The sequence below is a fragment of the Psammomys obesus genome, unplaced genomic scaffold (assembly GCF_907164565.1).
Source record: "Psammomys obesus unplaced genomic scaffold, mPsaObe1.curated_primary_1811, whole genome shotgun sequence".
Classification (NCBI taxonomy): Eukaryota; Metazoa; Chordata; class Mammalia; order Rodentia; family Muridae; genus Psammomys; species Psammomys obesus.
Window position 1 is genome coordinate 14,574,860 of NW_026596095.1, and position 20,070 is coordinate 14,594,929.

The 20,070-nt window shown below is 42.2% G+C and overlaps 1 protein-coding gene across 22 annotated transcripts in view; it reads right to left on the reverse strand.

The window, feature by feature from the left end:
- Nucleotides 1-20,070, reverse strand: part of Ank2 (ankyrin 2) — a 467,017-nt gene that overhangs the window by 12,015 nt on the left and 434,932 nt on the right. For 13 of the 22 annotated variants that reach the window (XM_055628050.1, XM_055628052.1, XM_055628046.1 and 10 more), the window contains 8 exons: nucleotides 18,674-18,796; nucleotides 17,506-17,538; nucleotides 15,544-15,565; nucleotides 6,457-12,699; nucleotides 4,889-4,963; nucleotides 2,754-2,885; nucleotides 1,694-1,837; nucleotides 220-478 (listed from right to left, as the gene is read on the reverse strand). In XM_055628050.1, coding sequence (XP_055484025.1) covers nucleotides 220-478; nucleotides 1,694-1,837; nucleotides 2,754-2,885; nucleotides 4,889-4,963; nucleotides 6,457-12,699; nucleotides 15,544-15,565; nucleotides 17,506-17,538; nucleotides 18,674-18,796 — 7,031 coding nt within the window. The remainder of the gene's footprint in view (nucleotides 1-219; nucleotides 479-1,693; nucleotides 1,838-2,753; nucleotides 2,886-4,888; nucleotides 4,964-6,456; nucleotides 12,700-15,543; nucleotides 15,566-17,505; nucleotides 17,539-18,673; nucleotides 18,797-20,070) is intronic. The other 9 variants (XM_055628064.1, XM_055628061.1, XM_055628058.1 and 6 more) reach the window with 2 other exon arrangements.

Consider the following 20,070-nt stretch of genomic DNA (forward strand, 5'->3'; position numbering starts at 1 on the left):
ACTTTGGGATTTCCAAGGTCACAAAACTGGACGCTGGCTCAGGTAGGACAGGGCCACACAACATAGTCGTGTGACTGTTTCTGTTTTTCTATATCACAGCTTGTAGTTATAGGTGGGTCACTGAGAGATCATTGGAACTTTCCTGTGTAGGACGTCCCTCCCTGCCATAGCAGCTGTGTCTTTGGAGCTGCATTTAATAGACTTTCTTCTGAAACTCACTAGAATTCCTGCTGGTCTTGCATTTTCCCTGAGAAATCTTGTTGAATTGGATCCTGGTGCATTTGGGGAGAGAGTGCTGCTGCTGGGCTGTCCCCCTCAGTTTTGGGGATGCAATCCTGAAATGTGGAATAACCAACAGAAATGTCTTCTTCAGAGACCATGGGAGGGTGGTCACTGGACTCGCTCTCTTTGGAAGCTGCTTGTTCCTCTTTTTCTTTGTGCCGGGCAGCACAGAGCTCCTCTTGAAGTACTGAGAACCCTGCAGGGAAGAGCAATTAAAATATTCGTGAGTCTCACTTATATTAGGGGTATGTTTGGTAGGGAATCCTGTGTTCTACACCCTGCTGTGGGATCATTTGTTAGAAAGATGAGCAAGATGCTTCACCTGACTACAGTATGCTGATTGCTTTGAGAAGCCCAGGGAAGATAACTGGGAAGGATGCATAGTGACAGGTCCGCAGAGGGCCACAGTGAATTGTGGGAGCACCTCCTTAGTGTTAAAACGTCTGAAGGAGCCCTAATGATAAGCAGGTATCGCCTGTGACAGTGAAGTCATGGAGTCCAAGTGGTAAGAAGAATCTATAACACCTTGTGTTCGATGCTCTTTTTATCTAGATGCTCTTATGTGGGGCTAAGAAATTTCATTACATCAAGAGCATTGATGAATTACCAAGAGCTCTAGCTGGGGTCAGGGAGGGGAGATGTCATGAAAAAAGATGAAGAGAGCAAAAAAGCCCTTGATTAATGGAGGATGAAATGCAGCACAAAAGAAGATGTAATAGATTTAGCAAATAAGGGAATTTAGTATACAGTAGCAGGAAGGAAGGTAGAATGTATACTCAGACACCTTATCTTGGTAGATTTTACTTAAAATCCTACGTTTCTAGGAAATATGAAATATATACAAGTAGAACTACATAGGGGAAGAGAAATGCTGAGGATATGAAGGGAAAAGTGAAAGTACAAATCAGAGAGGGAAAAGGGAAAAGTAAGAGTTGGGGAAGAATGGGGAGGAGGGACAGGTTCAAAATAAGTGAGAATAAATTCAGTATAAATTAATACTTAAACGTAACAGGGTTAGTAGCCAAAGACTCCAGTAGGTCTGAAGAATTATCGGTTGGGAAATAAAAAAGGAAGTGTGATGTGTATTATTGCAGTGCTTAGAAACTGCATAGCTACTGGTTATGACGTGTTAGCGCAAAATATAAAAATTGGTGGTTAAAGTAGATAAAAAGAAAAAGTCAGTATCAAAATGTTCCTCAAGAAACTGAGGAAAAAAAAACTGGAAGGGCCACCCATGGCAGGGAGACTTTGAGTAATGAATAGAGGGGACGACAAATGGACAGGGCTGGAAACTGAGGTGGCATGTAAGCAAATACATCATCACCAAAGGCTGTAGTCTGTTGCCTTAAAAAATGGAGGCAGTAGGTCCAGCTTCCGTATTATCCCCTATCCCTAAGAGACATCACTTGACCTTCACTGTGGTCCAGTGCAATGGTCTGCTCCATTTCCGCATAGCTGTGGCTCATGCGCTCCTGAAGGGGTTCTGTGTTGGTCTCCAGGAGATGTACAATATCCATCCTGTTGATCTTGGTGAGGCATTCGATGAGGACTGTTTCTGAGACATTAGAGAAAAGGCATTCCTTATATCAGAGAGGTACTCTTTTCAGGATCTCTTTCATTCGGTTGCCTTATTAAGCTCCTGGTATGCACATAAGTACCTGGCAAAGCCTAACTAGAACCTTTGTAAATAGAGGCAAACAGCAATGCATGGACCCTGCACACTATAAACTCTAAAGGCAGGGATGTCAGATGAGACACAGGACATAGGCCAAACTGGATTCTAGGTAAAACAAAGACTTTAACTGTATCTCAAATATGGTGTGGAATATATTTATATTAAAAGATAGTTGTTGACGATCTGTTTTTAAGTTTAATCAAGTACCCTTCTGTTTCTACTTGCTAAATTTGTCAATGTTGCTAAAAAAAAAGAATGTGGATCAAAAATAAAAACAAAGCCGTAAGAGATATGAAGATCTTCACGGAGACGTGAAAGGAAGGGCTAAAGCTGTGCATCAGCTATGGTCTTTCTTACTTCCCACCCTTCCCCACAGGGTCATAATATAAAATATCAATCATATAGATACTCTATAACCATATAGAGTATCTATTTGATTCCCCCTCCCCCACATACCTAAATTAGTACAGTGGAATGGAAACATGAACTAAAAACAATACACTACTCATAAACACTGAGAACTACACAACTGTGCTCACTAACCAGCACACAGAAACTGTTAGGTCTGTTAGCAGCAGGTTCTCATATCACTGGTAAGTAGTCGGCACTGTCCACAAACAGGCCATGCAAGATTTCTCACAGAACAACATCGTTCTAAAAATGATAGCAGCTTGTTCTCCTTCACTGAAAGTGGTTCTTTTGACAGCTTATCGTACTGATTTTTTTCTGAGAATGGGATCATTGTGTGATCCACTTCCACCTTTGTCTACCTTGGCTTTTGTGCTCACCCGCCTACCTGTGGCATGCTTCCCATCCCTCTCCAGCCAGTACTTGAGCAGCGCATGGCTCTGGTCTTGAAGGGAGTTGGGATTTTCAATTCGAATTTGATGAATTTGCTCCTCAGTGAAATCCAGTTCTCTTGCCAATTCTAGAAGAAGAACAACAACAAGCTATATTGTCAACACACTGGCTTCGGGCTTGAGTCTCCACATATTGCTTCAGGATGCATAAGTGATATACGGTCTTGTGGTGCTATGAGAAATTTGGGTTAGAAGTGACTCATACACACCTTTGATATACTAATACTCACTAACTTGCTCTTGTTTTCTCTTCTCTCCCTTAAAAATAGATATGGAGTTGATCACTGCCATTGTAGAAAGAGTAAGGGTGAAGGGGTGATGATAAAATGTGAGTGAAGATCAGACCATTATCACTTGTTTAGATTTTTTAACCAAGACAATGAAAAACAAATGTCGGGAAAACAGGAGAAACAGAGTATTTCTAACTTTTATGGATTTTAAACTTCTACAAATTATGTTTCTGGAAATGTGTGCAAACATTGGTTGTAGCTAACTTACAGTGATCAGGTAGACTCTTTTTCTTGATTTGATGTCCATGAAGCATGGTCTGGGAAGCATTAAACTGGTGCAGGGTACAAGCCAAACAGTTTCTTTAGTGGCACACACCTTGAATCCTAGCACTTGGGAGGCAGAGGCAGGTGTGAGTTCAAGGCCAGCCTGGTCTATATAGTGAGTTCGAGGATAGACAGAGCACCATAGAGAAACCCTGTCTCAAATGTATCTCCTACAAAAAGTTTCTGTACTCTACTATTAACATTCTATATGAATTGATGCTTGTGCATTCTAATCTAATATGTAGGTATGCATCTGTGTGTGAAAGGAATGACTTCTATTATCTAGCTGATATCTTTCAATATTAAAAATATCCTTGATCTAGTAATCCTATTTGAGAGATGTATTTACTTTTTCCTTCTTTTTGTTCTGTTTCCTTATAAGGTTTACATTTTTTGCCAACTTTATTATTCTTAACACATTTAGCATACTTGTGGATAGATATATATTCAAGGCAAATAATACGTATCTACTATGCCAACTGGGGAGATTTTGGTGACATTCTGTCCCCCAAATTCAAATAAACATCTGTTGAGTATTTCAATATTATTCTGTAATTACCAAAAGTGAGAAAATGGGCTATTCCTACAGCTTATAGTCATTTATTCAAAATTATCAATCGTCTTTGAGAAGAGATACTTACTCACTACCAAATATTTATGAAACCGATATAATAGTAATAACTTTACACCTTTTGCCTCAGTGAGGCATATCCAAGTGCTATATAAGAAACCAAATCAAAGTTTAAAATAATAAATATGAAAGCAAACTAGGCTACAATGTTGCCTGATATTAAGTCACAGGCAGATGAAATGTATATTTTAAATGTACAAATCATGATTTATAAACAACAGTGTGGATATTAGAATTCACCTTTTCTGAATAAGTTACTGAACATATACTCCATGCTTTGGCACTCCTACCTCAAAAAATGAAAAATCGGTGCAACACCTCATTCATGTGTGTCTTAACATTCACCCACAGCATATGTTAGTACCAGTTACTATGAACACACCTGACATCAAACATAAAAAAGAAGCAACTGGTAAAATCTCAAATGTTGTGAAAATTGCCAGGCATGGTAGCTCACACTTAATTCCTAACTCTGGGGCAGGGGATTGCCATTAGTTTAGGCCAGCTTAAGCAACATAGTGAGTTCCAGGTTGGCCTGGGCTATAGAGTAAGAGCCTGTCTCAGGAAAACAAAAACAGAAGATTATAGACACTGAATCTAAGAATGTTTGAATCCTGGCCATCTTTCCCAAACTTAGCTAACTCTATAGAAGGGGATGAGTAAGGTAAATGGGTTTATTTTCAAAGTCTTCAGATCTCATGTTCTAAACTCCAGAACTCTTGAGAACCCTCTGCTCAGGCCGCACCATCAGCTGTTGTAGTCATATTTTTCAACTCATAAATTTTCTTTGTATTATTTGTTATATAGTCTTCTTCAAGAAAAATGAAGGTGGGGGCAAGATCTTTAACTGGCTGTTTCTGAAGAGAAACTGGGTCACCCCAATTACCTGTCCAGCTGAAGCCAAGGTGATCAGCAATGTAAGCCAGCCTTTCTTCAATCTGCTCCTGCTCATCTTGGGGATCTACAGAAGGTCAAAAACAGAATGGCCAAAGAGTATCTGGGACAGGAGGGGAGCCATAATACTGATCATCCAAGAGAGGAAGACACTTGATCAAATATCTGATAATTGCACAAAATAGCTATCATGATTCAGGTCCTATGAAGTGGCATGTTTTCTGATTTCTGGGGTAAAGTGGGGAATGCATCCCATGTCGTGGTTTGTGGAAACCACCTGCTTCCATATCCCTTTAATGAAGACGAGTTACTGAACAGGATGTCTAGTTATCTCCGGACGGTCCTTTTATATTTTTGGAAAAAAAAAAAAACTGTCCACCAAAGCACACTCATTTTGCACAGGAAACACAAGAGATATAGAAGCTGAGTAACTGGTTGAGTTTTCATACGAATGCCTGTGGAGGTGTCAGTGACCGCCAGGTCCTGCCTGAGAAAAAGCACTAAGAACTATCTTAAACCTGGCTGTGTCTGTGGTTAGGAACAGTGCTGTGCTGATGACCTTGGAGGAAGACTGGATAAAGGCATGAGTTTTTCTTTTCTTTTCTTCTTCTTTTTTTTTAATACCATCCTGGTGTGAGATTTGCTTCGTAGGCAATGTTTCTGGCTGCCTGTTCCTAAGGAACTCTCACAAACTAGGATTCATCCATTTCCCTTTTAACTACTGTGGACTGATGGGAAATTCTGTGCCACCCACATTTAGGAATAAGTCTTCATTTAGAGATAGTGGAAGCTTCAGGTTGCCTCGCAAAGCCACCCATGGGTTCCTTTTTCTTTCTTTCTTTCTTTTTTTTTTCTTTTACAGTTCCAAGAGCCATCATTCCCTCGTGCAAAGTTTTGAGATTTTGTTGTCTGCTGAATCTCATCTGAATATGTTCACATCCATCTACTTCACAAATGTAAAGTGAATTTTTACATCGGGTTTGTTTGACTAATTTGGTTACCATGGGTATCTGAAAGCTGACCTCTCCAAATTAAAAAAACAGATACACAGTGTTTAGAATTTCAGGATGTGAGGAATCTTTTTGAGTAAAGGGCTTTCTAATCATGACAAAAAAAAATTGAATATACCAATGATTTAAAGCACTCAAAACCGAGAAATTAGAGCAGGGAGTCCTTGCGCTGTGAAACCCAAGGATCACATGTAAAAACAAAAGTATTTAACTTGAGGCTAAGCCTGAAACTTCAGAACAACAAAACCCAAAGCTTGTATGGCTTTACGTGCAGCAGCTAAAGAAAGGCAAGGTCCTCCTTTGCTTGGTTATGTTTATGTTTATGTTTTTGATAAGCATTCTCATTACTCAATCTTGAGATTGTTTCATAGACAAGAGTATACAGAAAAAGCACAAAACACAAAAGGGCTTACACAAACACATTAACCACTACAGAAAGCTTAAAGAAAATGGGACACAAATCACAAAATAAAACAAACATTACAAAAAAAAAATCTCTATCAAATTTATGACATGCGTAGCACAGGGAATCCCAGTGGCTGGCAAATACCTTCAGCTGGGTCATGGCCATTTTCATCAGGGATGCGTTCAATCATAGTCTCAATGGACTCATCCCAAATTGGCCTTGTGTCAAAGATGTCCTCAGGAACTGAGTGCTCAGTCTCAACAGGTGGCAGATTCTCAATGACTGACACTTCCAGGGCGCTACTACTTTCATCATCGGAAGGGGGCTCCTGCTCCCTTTCTGACTGCGTGAGCCTGTCCACTAATTTGGAAGCCTCGTCACTAATCTCCTCAAAGAATTCTATGGAGTTTCTGTAAAGGTCAAAGAAGTGCTCCCTACTGTCTTTCGAGGGGCTCGTGGCTGCCCTGCCGGAAGATGAGGTGCTTTTGCTCTTAATGGGCAGTCGGGATGCAAATGGCTTTGGTTTTGTGGCCCCTTCTTCTGACTCGGACTCAAACCCCTCTGCTCTCTCCCTGCTCTCTGTTTCTGTCTCAATGTAACTTCTGGCTTTTACTGGGCATTTAGTCTTAGCATCGAGGGGACTAGCATCTGATTCAGATTTGCTTCTACCCTCTGGTGCTCTGCTTAGCATATCTTGTCCCTGGGGAACGGCTGCCTTCTGGAGAGAGGTGTCTGGATGGGGGAACTGCCACTCAGTTCTTTGGGCAGTTGCTTTGATGGGGATTTTGGACTTTGGTTTTGCTTCATCCTCCTTACTTTCCTCATCCAGACCAGATGGGATATCATCAGAAAATGCACTCTCATCCTCTGCAGATGGAGGGGCTGGGACTGAAGTGGGGAGAGTCCTTACAGAAGATTTGGGTTCGCTTTCAGTAGAAGGCACATTTTCTATGGGTGCAGTAGGGATCTCAATCACAGACCTCTGTTCCTCTGGAGAAGAATCTGGGGACTCATCATCCCGATCTGAATAAATAGACCTAGTGACTGTGGAAAAGTCCAGCTGAGGAACTGACTTGGGGAAGGCAGGGCAAGGCATCTGCTCCTCAGTGCTCAGAGAAGGTACATCACGTGATTGCATGGTGGTGAGTTCCCTGACTACTGTGGAGGCAGCCTCTTTTGTGGGTGTTTCAATAGAAGCAGAACTCATCTCTTGGGAGTCAAGGTTAGCATCTAAAGCAGGTAATTCCTCTGTTTCCTCACTCATGTCATCAGGAAGTAATTCTCCCTCATCATCCATTGCTTCCTTGGATTCTGAGAATTCCAGTGACTCACTTGTAGTCTCTATCTGTGGAGGTTCAGCCCCAGTAGTCCCTTCCTTCAAGTCTTCAGAGATAGTCTCTTCATTGGATTCTTGACCAATGTGGAAAAAGTGCAAACTTTCATCCGCATAGGACCTTTTGGTCATGTCGATAGCACCACTTCGGGTCATCTCAAACAATTTTCCTTCCTGAAAGAGGAATGGATTTTGTTCACTTGTTGGGGTACCCTCTTCAGTTGGGGTCCTAGCAGGAGTGGTATCAGGAGTGGTACCCTGTGACTGTCTGTCTACCAGCAAACCAAATATCTTCTGTTCTTCCTCCTTCACTCGGGCTTCAAAGGCTTCATCATCTTCACGGATTTCACTCCAGGAGTCAGAGTCCACATCTGTTTTTGTGATGATGACTTTGCTTACTTGCTCACCAATGACTGCTGGTGTGCTTGGTGTGGCGGCTGCCACAGATGAGGAAGGCCCATCCGACTGTGTTCCCCATAGAGTACTTTTTTGCTCGGAATCAGTTTCTATGTTGTGGCTCTCACGATTAGATTCTTGGCTTGAGACAGTTCTATTTGAGGAGTTTGTCACTACAACATCCTCAGCAGAGGATCTGATGACAACAGAATACACTTCAGGCGAATGAACAACTGTGGCATGGCAAGTATCGGTTTGGATTCTGCTATCCTCACAAGAGAAAAATGAGGAGGAAGGGACATTTTCATAAGGGCTGATGACTTGAGGATCAGAATTTTCATCAATCTCAGGTAAATCAGACACTGGAACATCCATGGCAAACCTATCTGTTTGGGTTGGAGTAGATGAGTCTTGAGTGGGATGGTCCTGCTGTAGGCTCTCTGGCGTCTGGTCAGTTAGTGTGACCTCTGCTTTTACAGAGGAAGATGGGGAGGGGAGTTCTTTATCCAATTCCTTTCCTTCAGCTACCAAACAATGAGACAAAGAGGACAAGGAAGAGCTTTCCCTTGTAAAATCTGCTTCTGTTGATTCCACCTCAGGAGGATCAAGCTCTCTTTCTTCTGGGTCATTTTCAAGAGTATCCTGGAGAGCTAGTGACTCTTTGTTGACAGGTAGCTGCTCCTCAACATCATTACTTGCTGGACTCTGAACTCCTAGGGAGTCAAGGGCAACTGAGTTTCCAGGACTCACTGCCTCACAACCATGGCCATCACAGGCTTCTGGTTGATTAGGCTCTTGGTTCAGGTCATCAGAAGATCCATTAGCACCATCAGTAGAACTAGTCTGACTGTCTTCAGCTAATTGCGAGCCACAGTCTTTGTCTTCTTCTGAGTTAGATGGCTCTTCTTGACTGTCCTCACTCATCTTGAAAGTGTACTGTTTGGAGACAATAGGCTGGAACTGTGCTTCTTCGGGGCTGGAATTCGAGTCTATGCTGGATGGGAGGGGAGATGGAGGTTGCACTCGAATAACTGGCTCTGTCAGAAGCCCTGAGTCAGCACCTTTGCTCAGCTGCGTCAGCTCAGGTTCACTTTCAGAGGAGGAAGAAGCCTTTCTGCTCTCTGATGTCACCAAGACAGGGACCTCACTCTCACCATCCATGCTCTCCAATGGTCTCTGTTCATCCACTTCTGCTGAACAGTCAGCATCAGGGTCTGAGCCTGAAGAGAATCCATCTTGCCTGGGTTCTTTTTTGTAGTCCCTTTTCTGCTTTGCTTCTTGTTCAAGTTCATCAAATGTTTTAATTTTGGTTACCATTTTGAACATTTCCTCCTCTGGCGTGAACCTCTTTTTCTCCCCATTTTCAGAGTCATCCTCTTCTGCACATTCATGAATCACAGCTGGCTTGGGTGTACTAGAGTCTGAGGGTTTGGGTGTGACCTCATAGCTAACCTCTTCAGAACTGGGAGTATCAGGGGAGAGGGGGCTTTTCCCTGAGCTCTCCATGAGTGATGTCTGTTCTAGGCTGTCATCCTCTGCACTCCCATCGGGGTCTCGGAGCAGCCGAGAACGCATGGAAGCCACTTCGGCAACAAGATCTGTTTTGGCAATAGCTGCAGGGAGAGGAAAGTGACTTGGGAGAATTCCTGCCTTCATTTTAGGCTCAACTGGGCTGCTTTCAAGGGAGTCTCTGCAAGGGGACTCTTTCAGAGGACTTGGTTCTAGAGAATCGGGAGTTTTGTGTGAGGAGTTATCTTCTAGCACAGGGCTTGCTTCCAGAGAGTCTTTGTGGCTGACTGTTAATGATTCATCAGCCATTGGGCTGAGGACCTCACTATCACGGCTAGGGAGTGGCAGGTCTAGCCCTTGGGGACTTCTAATGGCTCCCTGGGGCTTAGGTTCTGTTCCTTCCACTGTCTTCACAGAAGCCTCAGATGGTGGGAAAGCCTTTGGCACCTCTGAGGGAGTTAAGGATTCCTGAATTTCACTTTCTGGTTGTGTCTTGGAAGCTGAACTAACCAATGGGAGCTGCCTTTCATCTAAGGACCCTTTCTCAGTAAATGCCTGGCGTGTTTCTGTTTCATTCTCTAGTGACATACTGTGGCTACCAGGGCAGCCATCTTGTTTGGAGCATGCGTCTCTGGGAGGGTCTTGGGTGACCTCCTTCTGAAAATGCTCCATAGAAGGCTCTGCACCCCCAGTGACCCCGCCACCTTGTCTATCAGAACTATCAGTAGTATCTTTAGTTATAGGATGCTCTTTTTCTGAATGAATTTCCGTGGGTGTTTCTACCTTGGTGGTTTCTTTGGTCTCTCCAATTTGTTCCTCACTTTTCTTTGGTGAAAAAGAAAGACTCTCTGGGCTTGTGTCGGGAGTTTCTGCTAGACCCTCATGCTTATAGCTCTCTTCTGAACTGATCTGAGGGGTGCCTTCCATTAGACTGCCACAAGGCGAGCCCACTACCACTTCCTGTTTCAGGCTTTCCGAACTGCCACCCAGAGCGCCACTCTGTAAAGACAGAGCAGGTAGGTACTCCTCCTTCATGTAATCTAGTGGGAATGTTGTATTGAACGGACTCGTGATCACTTGGTCTAAGTGAACCTGAGCCTTTTCTGTCTCCTCGGTGAGGCAGAACTGTCGGTACTTGTCATTGTCTTCTAACTCTTGCTTGATGACCGCGGAAAAGTCAGTGGAGGTTTTCCTGTCTGGGCTGATCTGGAGATCCAAGTCTCCTTGCTCATCCACGGTCTTTTCTTGAAGGACCTCACTCCCCCGATGGCTTTCTTCTGCCACCACTGTTGGGACTGCCTCAGGTGTTCTAATGATGGGGGCTTTCTCAAACCTTTCCCTAACTGGATCTTCTGTCCTGAGCCCAACGGTGATGGTGGAAGAACGGAAGCGTCTGGATTCCATAGCTCCCGTTCCCTGAAACCTCTGGCCACGCTTGGCTGTCTGGCTTTCTAGTCTCTGGGTTTCCCTCTGGGATACCGTGTGCCCTTTTTCTTTTTCTACCCTACTTTTACTTTTGTCTTGTGACTGTTTCTGCTTCACTGATTTGTGCTCAAACAGCCCTGTTTTGTGTTTCGATGGGTCCTGACCTGACTGGAATGCTTTCATCAGCTCCCGGACAGACATTGTCTCCTCAATTCGTTCTGTTTTGGAGGTGGGAGATACAGGCGGCTGCCTTCCTGTCTTCCCAGGTGACACAGGTGACACCGGCAGGTGCTTTTCGTTTTTCCCAGTGGCAGACATGGGTGCCTGCTTCTCCGAGGTTCTTGCAGAAGGTGAAACAGGCAAGCGTTTTTCTGTTCTCCCAGGTGACACTGGAGGATGCTTCTCCGTTCTTCCAGATGATGGTACCAGAGGACGTTTGTCTGTTTTGCCTGACGGGGACACAGGTGTGTGTCGTTCTGCTTTTATAGATGACACAGGGGAATGTCTTTCATTTTTGGCTGACGGAGAACCGGGTGACTGTTTCTCGGGTTTACCTGAAGACACTGGTGAATGTCGTTCTGTTTTTGCTGAAGGTGACACAGGTGAATGTTTCTCAGTTTTGCTTGACGGTGACACTGGTGAGTGCCTTTCAGTTTTGGCAGAGGAAGAAAGGGGAGAGTGTCTTTCTGTTTTAGAGGAAGATGGTGACTTTGAAGAGGGTGACACAGCAGGGTGTGTCCTGGGAATGGTCTTTTTTGGCACATCCTCTTTGCCTTTGACTCTGACTGGCAGCTTGCTTCGACCTTTCTGCTCATCTTCTACTCGCTTCTGAAGGGCCTTCACTTTGTCCTTTATGGAACCAATAGGGGTTTCTTCTATCAGAGGAGAGGTGGCCTTGGCAGTGGGAAGGGGTTCGGGGGCCAGGCCTCTGTCTTCATCTACTGACTCTTCTGAGCTACCTTTCTTAAGTTCAGTCTTTTCTTCACTGCCTTGGGAACTTTCCTCTTTTTGTTTCTGCTTTTCTTTCAGTTTCCTCCGCACTGGCTTCTTTATTGCCAGGCTTGGTTTGGGCTGTTTCTGGGCACCCTGTTTCTCCTCTGCCAGGGCAGCCTTCCCTTTGTTATTCTCAGAGCTCTTGCCAACAGCTGGAGCCTGACCCTTCTCCCCTGGCTTTTCTTGAGCTGTTGGTGGCTTCTTTTCATGAGGACCCGTGTATGAATTCAGGTCGTCTGTAAGGTAGTTTACTAACCCAGTAGGGTCCTTCTCTACTTTGACTTTGGTCTCTCTGTCTACTCTGACCTGTACACATGGGCGTTCAGTGACCTCTACAGGCGCATGTTGCTTGGCCTCTTCGATTTCCTCATCACTGACAATGACCCATTCTTCTTCCAGCTCCCGCTCAGACTGAGAACTCTGTGCTCTGCCTTCATCTCTCACGCAGGTCCCACTTCTCAGGATTGCATTCACTTTCTCTAAGTCCTCTTTGACTCTCTCTACAATTTCAAAGGGTTCGCCTGGCTCTTCTTCAGCAGCCTTTGCCAGCTCCTTCACTTTGATAGAACCTGCCTTATCGGACACATCTGTGGTCAAGATGGCCGTCATTTTGATCAAATCTTGTTTCATCTCAGAAACTTCAGACAGCAAGTCCGGACTTGCTAAGACAGGAACTTCATTAACCAGGTGGCTTTTCAGGACAGATGTTTCTGTCGACTCTGTCTCATCATCTTTGACGTGAATGAAAAAACATTGAAAGTAAAATGGAAATCAAAAAAGATATTGGCAAATGTAATCAGGACCAAAACAACACAGCGTCTTTTCCTGGTGGTGGGAGGGGCAACAGAATGGGCTGGGAATGGTGGATCCATAAGGTCTCAAGGAACAAGAGCAAAGCAAGGCTAACGGGAAAAATAACTGAAAAGGAAAATGAGCAGGAAATAACTTGCTTAATTTTCTCACTGTAGCACATTCATACATAAAACAAAGCTATCACAAATACTCAAGACATACATAAAAAAATCACAAATCAAAAAGAAGAGCGCAGTGAAATTACACAGAGGTATCTCAAGATTGTCCAGATATTACAGATCAATGTCAGAAAACAAAACAAAACAAAAACCATGGAGAAAAAAATAAGAAAATCAAAAGCATTAGAAATTGCAGAAACTCGATTTCCTCCCCGAGAAAGCCAGTAGGAGCAAACTCAGAATTGCACCAACTATGTCCATACATTTTCAATCCCTCAGGTCTGGAATTCAGACAGCATAGCCCTGCCACCCGACAGCAATGGTAGAAAACACATCTGAATGAGCTGCAGACTGGCATTTCATCTAAGGGAAATCCACACCTGACGATGACACACATCTCATGCTGAGAGGTGTGGGCCTTTCCTTGGAGGAACCTCCTTGTATAGAGATGTAATAGACAGACCAAGGAGGAGGTTAAAGGAAAGGAAGGACGAAGGACAGAAACAACAGTTGTGTTTGAATGGATATGTGAGTCCAGAGTTAAAAAATGTGATATGCATGGCAACCCAAATTAGAGACAGTCACACAGGACACACGCACAGTTGATGTAAGCCAAGTTATTTCCATGCAAAGCAAAGGTGGAGTAAAACTCTGGGCAGGAGAAGCCTTGCAGAAGAGTGCGGGCAGGAGGGTGGTGAGAAATTAGAATAAAAATGTAAAATGTTACTGTGGTGAAGCGTATTTAGCTCCCTAAGGGTCCATATATTAGGTAGTGTGTGCAGTACGCAGGAGTCACACGTAGAGAGGCTCTTAATCACTGATGGAGAAGAATATGTAAGTGTATGAAAATTATGTGAGGACTGTCTTTAAACTAAGACAAAACCAAACGAGGATCTGCAGTTGAAATCTGGAAGATATTCAAAGTACCTAGGTGTCATTCAGGAGAATCCATGGCATTCTGGCAACATGGGTAACATTACTACTGTTTTAACTGGACCAGACCAATAATTTTTAATTCCTCCTAGCTTTTCCATAGGTGTAAAGGAAGGGACCATATATGTCAACATACTAGCCCTAAAGAAGGAAGAGTGAAAGAATAAAGATAACTTGAAAAAAACAGTGAAGGCAACAGTAATGTGTGGTATAAAGAAAACTGCTTCCTCTGGAGAGAGTATATATTTCGTTCAGAGGCTAGCAATATGAATATACATAGATAAAATACATTAAAATAAATTATGTTGATGCTGATTTTTTTTTGTTGTTATATAAACTATTGAAGACATCAGAATCTCAGATAGTTTCATCATGAATGAGGATTGACCATAAGGGTAAGCCTCAGTTAAAGCCATTCCAATAGGACAGCAGTAAATTACAACGTGTTAAGACTTCCAAAGAACACTCCTATAGGTCATAAGCATGGTGCTTTGAAGGAGATCCCCACCCCCACAAGTCTTGGGTAGTTTAATATTGGTCCCTAGTTGGTGGCTGTTTTCTGAAGCTTAGGAGGTGTAGCCTTGCTAGAGGTAGAATGTCCTAGGGGAGGGCAGGCGCAGAGGTTTCCAGAATGCTCTCTCTGCTGGTATGTGGTTTCTAGATTCCAACAGTCAGCCCACCTTCTACCCCAGCTCCACCGTCAGGGGCTCTAACCACCCAGAAGTGTCAGCCCCAATTAAACTCTTCCTTCTGTAAGTTGTTTCAGTTATGGTGTTTTGTCACAGCAACAGGAAAGTAACTAACGCAGTGAGTTAGGGCAAAATGACCATGACACGTGGATCTGTGTTCTTTCCTTTCAGTAGTGTTAGCTACCCTGGGACATGAAGAATCAAAATAAATCTTAGTAATTAATAAAATTACAGGTTAGAATGTTTTTCTCCAGTGTTGATGATGTGAGTAGAATTATTACAAACGTCAGGTAGATTCAGGTCTGGTTACTGTTCTGGATATGGTTGGGACTTTGAATTGTTATCTAAACATGCATAGCCACACAAGGACATGTCAAGATCAGTAGCTTCGACTGGGATACTTTAATGTTTGCATTTTTTCTCTTTCCTTGGAAAATGTCATGAAAATGTGTTAGAGCCCACCTCAAGGCTTCAGGGACACTTCACCACAGTAAGAGTGGAAGGGATGGTAGGGTGAATACTGGGGGTGAGGAGCTTTGGCTACGACCTATTAGACAGTATTACTTTTGTGTAATCATATCCTTTCATACGAAAGGCTCTCTACAAAGGTCACTGTAGACGCTGTGTAAAGAGTAATACTGTCACGCTGGTGCTTAAAAAATAAAGTGAGGTGACAATGTTGAGCTAACAAATGGACAAAACGGTAGGCTTGACAGCAATGCCAGGGGTTGCGGGGGTGTCAAAAGAAAGTGAATGCTTAGATGAATAATCATTGCATTTACTGCTAATTAGCTCACAAATTAGGTATATTCATGATTTAACTGGCCAAGCTGCTTTTATCAATATATTAATGATTAATAAGAATTACATAAAATACAATTATTATAGTGGTCAGTAGCAGCAACTAGCTTGTGTCTTAATTCATGCTTCTTTTCAATATAGCCAGCTTTCAAACAAACTCAAGTTTTATTTAAAATCTTACTTTTTTCTGATGTCATACCGATCTGAAAGAAAACATACACAAATTCAGTGGTTACAAAACAGCTCTTGGCTCAGAGTCCCTCATGTGCACAGTAAGATCTCATTTATAATTATAGACGTGGGAGTGACATCACAAGCTCGAAGCAAGTCAGAGGCCTCAGCTACAGTCTTGTATATATAAATAAACATGTATTCACACATCACTTCTAGACTTTACAGGAAGAACTCATTATTCCTGAGAAGAGATGACCCCAGCTGTGTCTGATGTGAGAAGGGCATAGCAAGGGAGGAGGTGACAAAGGAGGTGAAGCCAGTCTAAAGCAGTAAGTGCTTAAGAAAAAGAAAAGAATGGCAAAACCTGCTGGGTGCTAAAGTTTACAGAAATCATTTCATAACAATAGTGAGCACTGCTCCCAAGCCTTCATATACTTCCTTTAGGAAGAAGAGAAACTTCCTGAAAGTATTTCACAGAAAAAAAAAAATCTAATGGAAATAGTTCATCTGTAAACATGGCATTGTGGGTTTCATAGTTTTTTTGTTTTTTGGAGATGGGGTACAGATGTCACCTTTTAAGAGCTAGGGTGACAGCATCACTGAGTGCAGGAAGGAAACTGAGTGTGTGACCGTGACGCACATAAGGGAACGAGTGAGCGGTCAAGCATCTTTTGACACTGTGTGTCACTGTGTACAACATACCACATCTGTTCTGCAGCTTCCCATGAGAGAAAAGGGAACTGAGGGCAAGCCTCTGAACTAAGGCTATGCAGTTTTAAGTTGGTGTTTATAATAAATACAGTATTTGTTATAGTTTTCTTTGTGTTTTTACATTTCAGATGCATTAGTATAACATTTTTAAATGACAGTATATTAAAACGTATGCGTTAATGATAATCAGTTTTGGAAACAGGAATTTCTATATGAATGGGTAAATATAAAACATTTTGCAGTGACTTCCTTTATTTCTGTTATAATACTGGGTGTTTTCAGACCTTTAAGGAGAAGACAAACACATATTTGCTTTAAAAATTTAATGCACATGCCTGTAATCCCAACACTTGGGAGGCAGAGGCAGGCAGATCTCTGTAAGTTTGAGGTCATCCTGGTCTACAAAGAGAGTCCAAGACAGCAAAGGCTACACAGAGAAACTCTTGTGTCAAAAAACAAAAAACAAAAAAAACCCAAAAAAACAAAAGAAAAACAAAAACAAAAAAATAAATAAAAAAGTGGATTTGACCTACATATGTCATACATCTACTTTTTTCAAGGTACTCTCTTTAGAATTTGTTTCCTATATTTGTATGTAATTCCACACAGAAGACAGGAGAGAAACCAGTGCTGATGAAGTATGTGAAAATTGAGTTTTGCAAATATACTTTATGAGGCATGCTCATTATTAGTATATGTTTGGGGTCTCTTGAATGGACTATGTGTTCCTGTACATTGGTTAGTCTTAATGATTCTCAGTCTTGGTGTTAGGACAGTATTATACTCCTAAAGCTTACTAAGCTACACATAAACAAATCTGCATGTTGCAAATTAGAACCGAGAAGATTCAAGAACCCACAAATATACCAGTACATGCCAGAGTGATGATTTCATCACGGGCACACCCTCAGGAAAACCTTGTTGCCAATGAGGTTACAAGACCTATAAAGCAAATCATTGTGTCCAATCACGATTATCCTCAGAGTAGCCTTTAAGTGTCACTGAGATAATGACCAGGCCTTTAGGAGTTGTTGGAGAAACGTATACTGTGGCATAGAGGGCCAAAATAAAGAAGGAGACTTTGTGGTTTTTTTGAACACCATTCACAAGATGAAAAAAACATAGGATTGGAGGGGGTGACTAAAATTCTGCTCATCTAATTAATTATTAAGAATAGCTGCCTACTTCTCTAAAATCAGAGATCAATTACATGCTCTTTTGACAGAGACAGAAGCAAGTGATGTTGCTGTAAAATTACCTCTTCCTCCTGCTCTTGATCTGACTCTGATTCCTTGATGTCCCAAGATGCCATGTAAGATGGAGAAAAGGGAGAAGGAAGAAAATATTTAGAAGAAAGTAAACAAACACATCCCACCCACAAGCATCAAGGCAGGTGCACAGTACACTCAGACTAGTCTCTTAAATAGTTTATAGAAGACAAACAGTTCAAGAAGATTGATTAAGTTTATACATTCAATAAGACAAAAGGATCAGAAGACAAATGACAAAGTTCTGACCTGAGGTCACCAGCTTGATATTTAATGTGTCTGGTGGGACTGATCTACAGAAATGGTGGTGACACTATCTCAGTTACTGTGGATCCTCACTGAAAATGTCAAGCACCATTAACTACTCAAGTTTTATTATAACAAAAGCTACTAAATTCTCAAGTATATCTTAAGTGTGCAATGTTTAGCTTTATTCTCTTCTTGAATTACTAAATGCAAAGCCATCCCTCACCACCACAGCATTAACAGCTCAAAAAACATACAAGTATGTGTTGTTTTACAAATAAAGTAAATGTTTTCTTTCAAAGCACGTGGAGAGCTCACATAGACCAGCCAAAGCACTGCTATCTTTGGGTGGCCTATGTATCACTCCCATGAGTCATAGCTGAGACTCTGCAATGGGATTAGGGGCTGTCTCTGACTCTGTTGCCTGCCTTTGGATCCCTTTCCCCTAGCTGAGCTTGATGGTCTGGCCTCAGTAGGACAGAATGTGCTTAACCCAGTATGACTTGATGTGCCAAGGTTGGGGCATCCCCTTCTCTGAGATAAAAGGGAAGAGGAAAGGCGGAAGGGGGCTTGAGGGAGGGACGGGAGGACAGGAGAGACTCGGTTGCTGTCTGTCTGGAAAGTGATTAAATAAACAAACAAATGAAAAAAGAAACTTAGTTCAAAAAGCATTAAAACTTAAACTCCCTGCCATATCTAATATATAAAAATAAATCTTCCACCAAAGTGTATTAAATATTAAAAAAAAGGTGGGAATTGCTTTTTTTTTTTCCTGACATGGAAAAAAATATCACTTAATTGGGCAGGCTAGCAAACATGACTACTACATGTGCTGTGTTCAGTGTCTTTTATAAAGAAGCAGAAACTCAAAGTCTATGCTGCTTGAGAACACAGCAGTAGATGTCAACATACCTTTGCATAAATCGGCAAGGTGATGTTTAAGTTGCAAATAGCTTGATGCACCAGTCCTCTTGTGGATTTCGGTTCCTTCATAAATGATAGTCGCCCACAAGGCTCCTGAGTTGTATCACGTACCTTGAACAAGAAAGGCATATGCCACAACAGGTGAGGTTTAAAGGGGTAAGTAAGGCTCACTCTTGGGTAAGACTTAAAGGAGGGGCATAAAGTCCACAAGCGCAAAGCTTTTCACTCTTCTATTTTGCTGTCATCATTTACAATAACACTTTGAAAACGCCTTTCAGGCATTTTTGCTTTATGAAGTATGTTTGAAAGAGCTGTAGAAATTTTAAGGTAGATAATAGGATGGTTTGATATGTACACGATGTGAAATGAAGCTAACAGTCATGCTAATTCACATGCATTGCCTCACATGAAAGCATCTTTGAGGTGAGGACACTAGCTCCCTTTAGACTTCACAGCAAATTTCAAATATAAGATAATCATGAACTGCAGTTCCCTTTCCAGAACTAATTATGTGTTTAAAAAAACTGTGGTAAAAATAAACATCTCTGTTATTTTCTAAGCGCCGTGAAGCACATTCATGAAGTGGTGCCATCACCTCTGTTTTCCAGAGCTTTCCCTGCATGTAGGCAGAAACTTTTCCTAGTACACACTTGCTTCCCACTTCCTGTCCCTGTCAATCCCCGCTCTATTTTGTGTTTCCGTGGATCTCCCTGCTTTGTGTAATGGACTCAAATAGTATTTTCCTTACGTTTTATTGACTTAGCACAATATTTTCAAGTTCACTGCAGCCTCAGGATTTCAATCCACTTTAAATGTGGGATTTGTAGTAGGAAACATCATTTTGCCCACTTTACACGTATAATTCGGTGGCCCAAGTGCAAGCATCACCACCTTCCATCTGCCTGTGTAATTGATTCCCAAACTGAAAATCCCCATGTACTAAGCAATAATTCATCTCCCTCACCCCACTCCTTTCTCCTGACAGCTATCCTCTTCCTTTCTATCTTTTATTCCTGGGTATCGCACACTAACTGGAGCCATTCAATATCAATCTGTCTATAATGTTGAATTGACGAAAGGGTATCAAATCTACTGCCCTAAGAAGAATGACTTCTTATTGTACTATGAGATTCTGGGTCTTCTGAGAAATTATTACAAAGAGCTGTCAATGCTCATTTGGTCTCTACCTTAGGGACATTCACATACACTTTAAAAAGCTAAGCATGGGTATCTAAAAGGAATGGCAGTGAAGAAACAGGAGTACTGGGAGCTTAAGTCACTAGTAGAGTTACTGGCGATTAATAACTAGGTGTGAGGCCCTATGCTTCATTCCTAGCAACACACACACACACACACACACACACACACACACACACACACACACA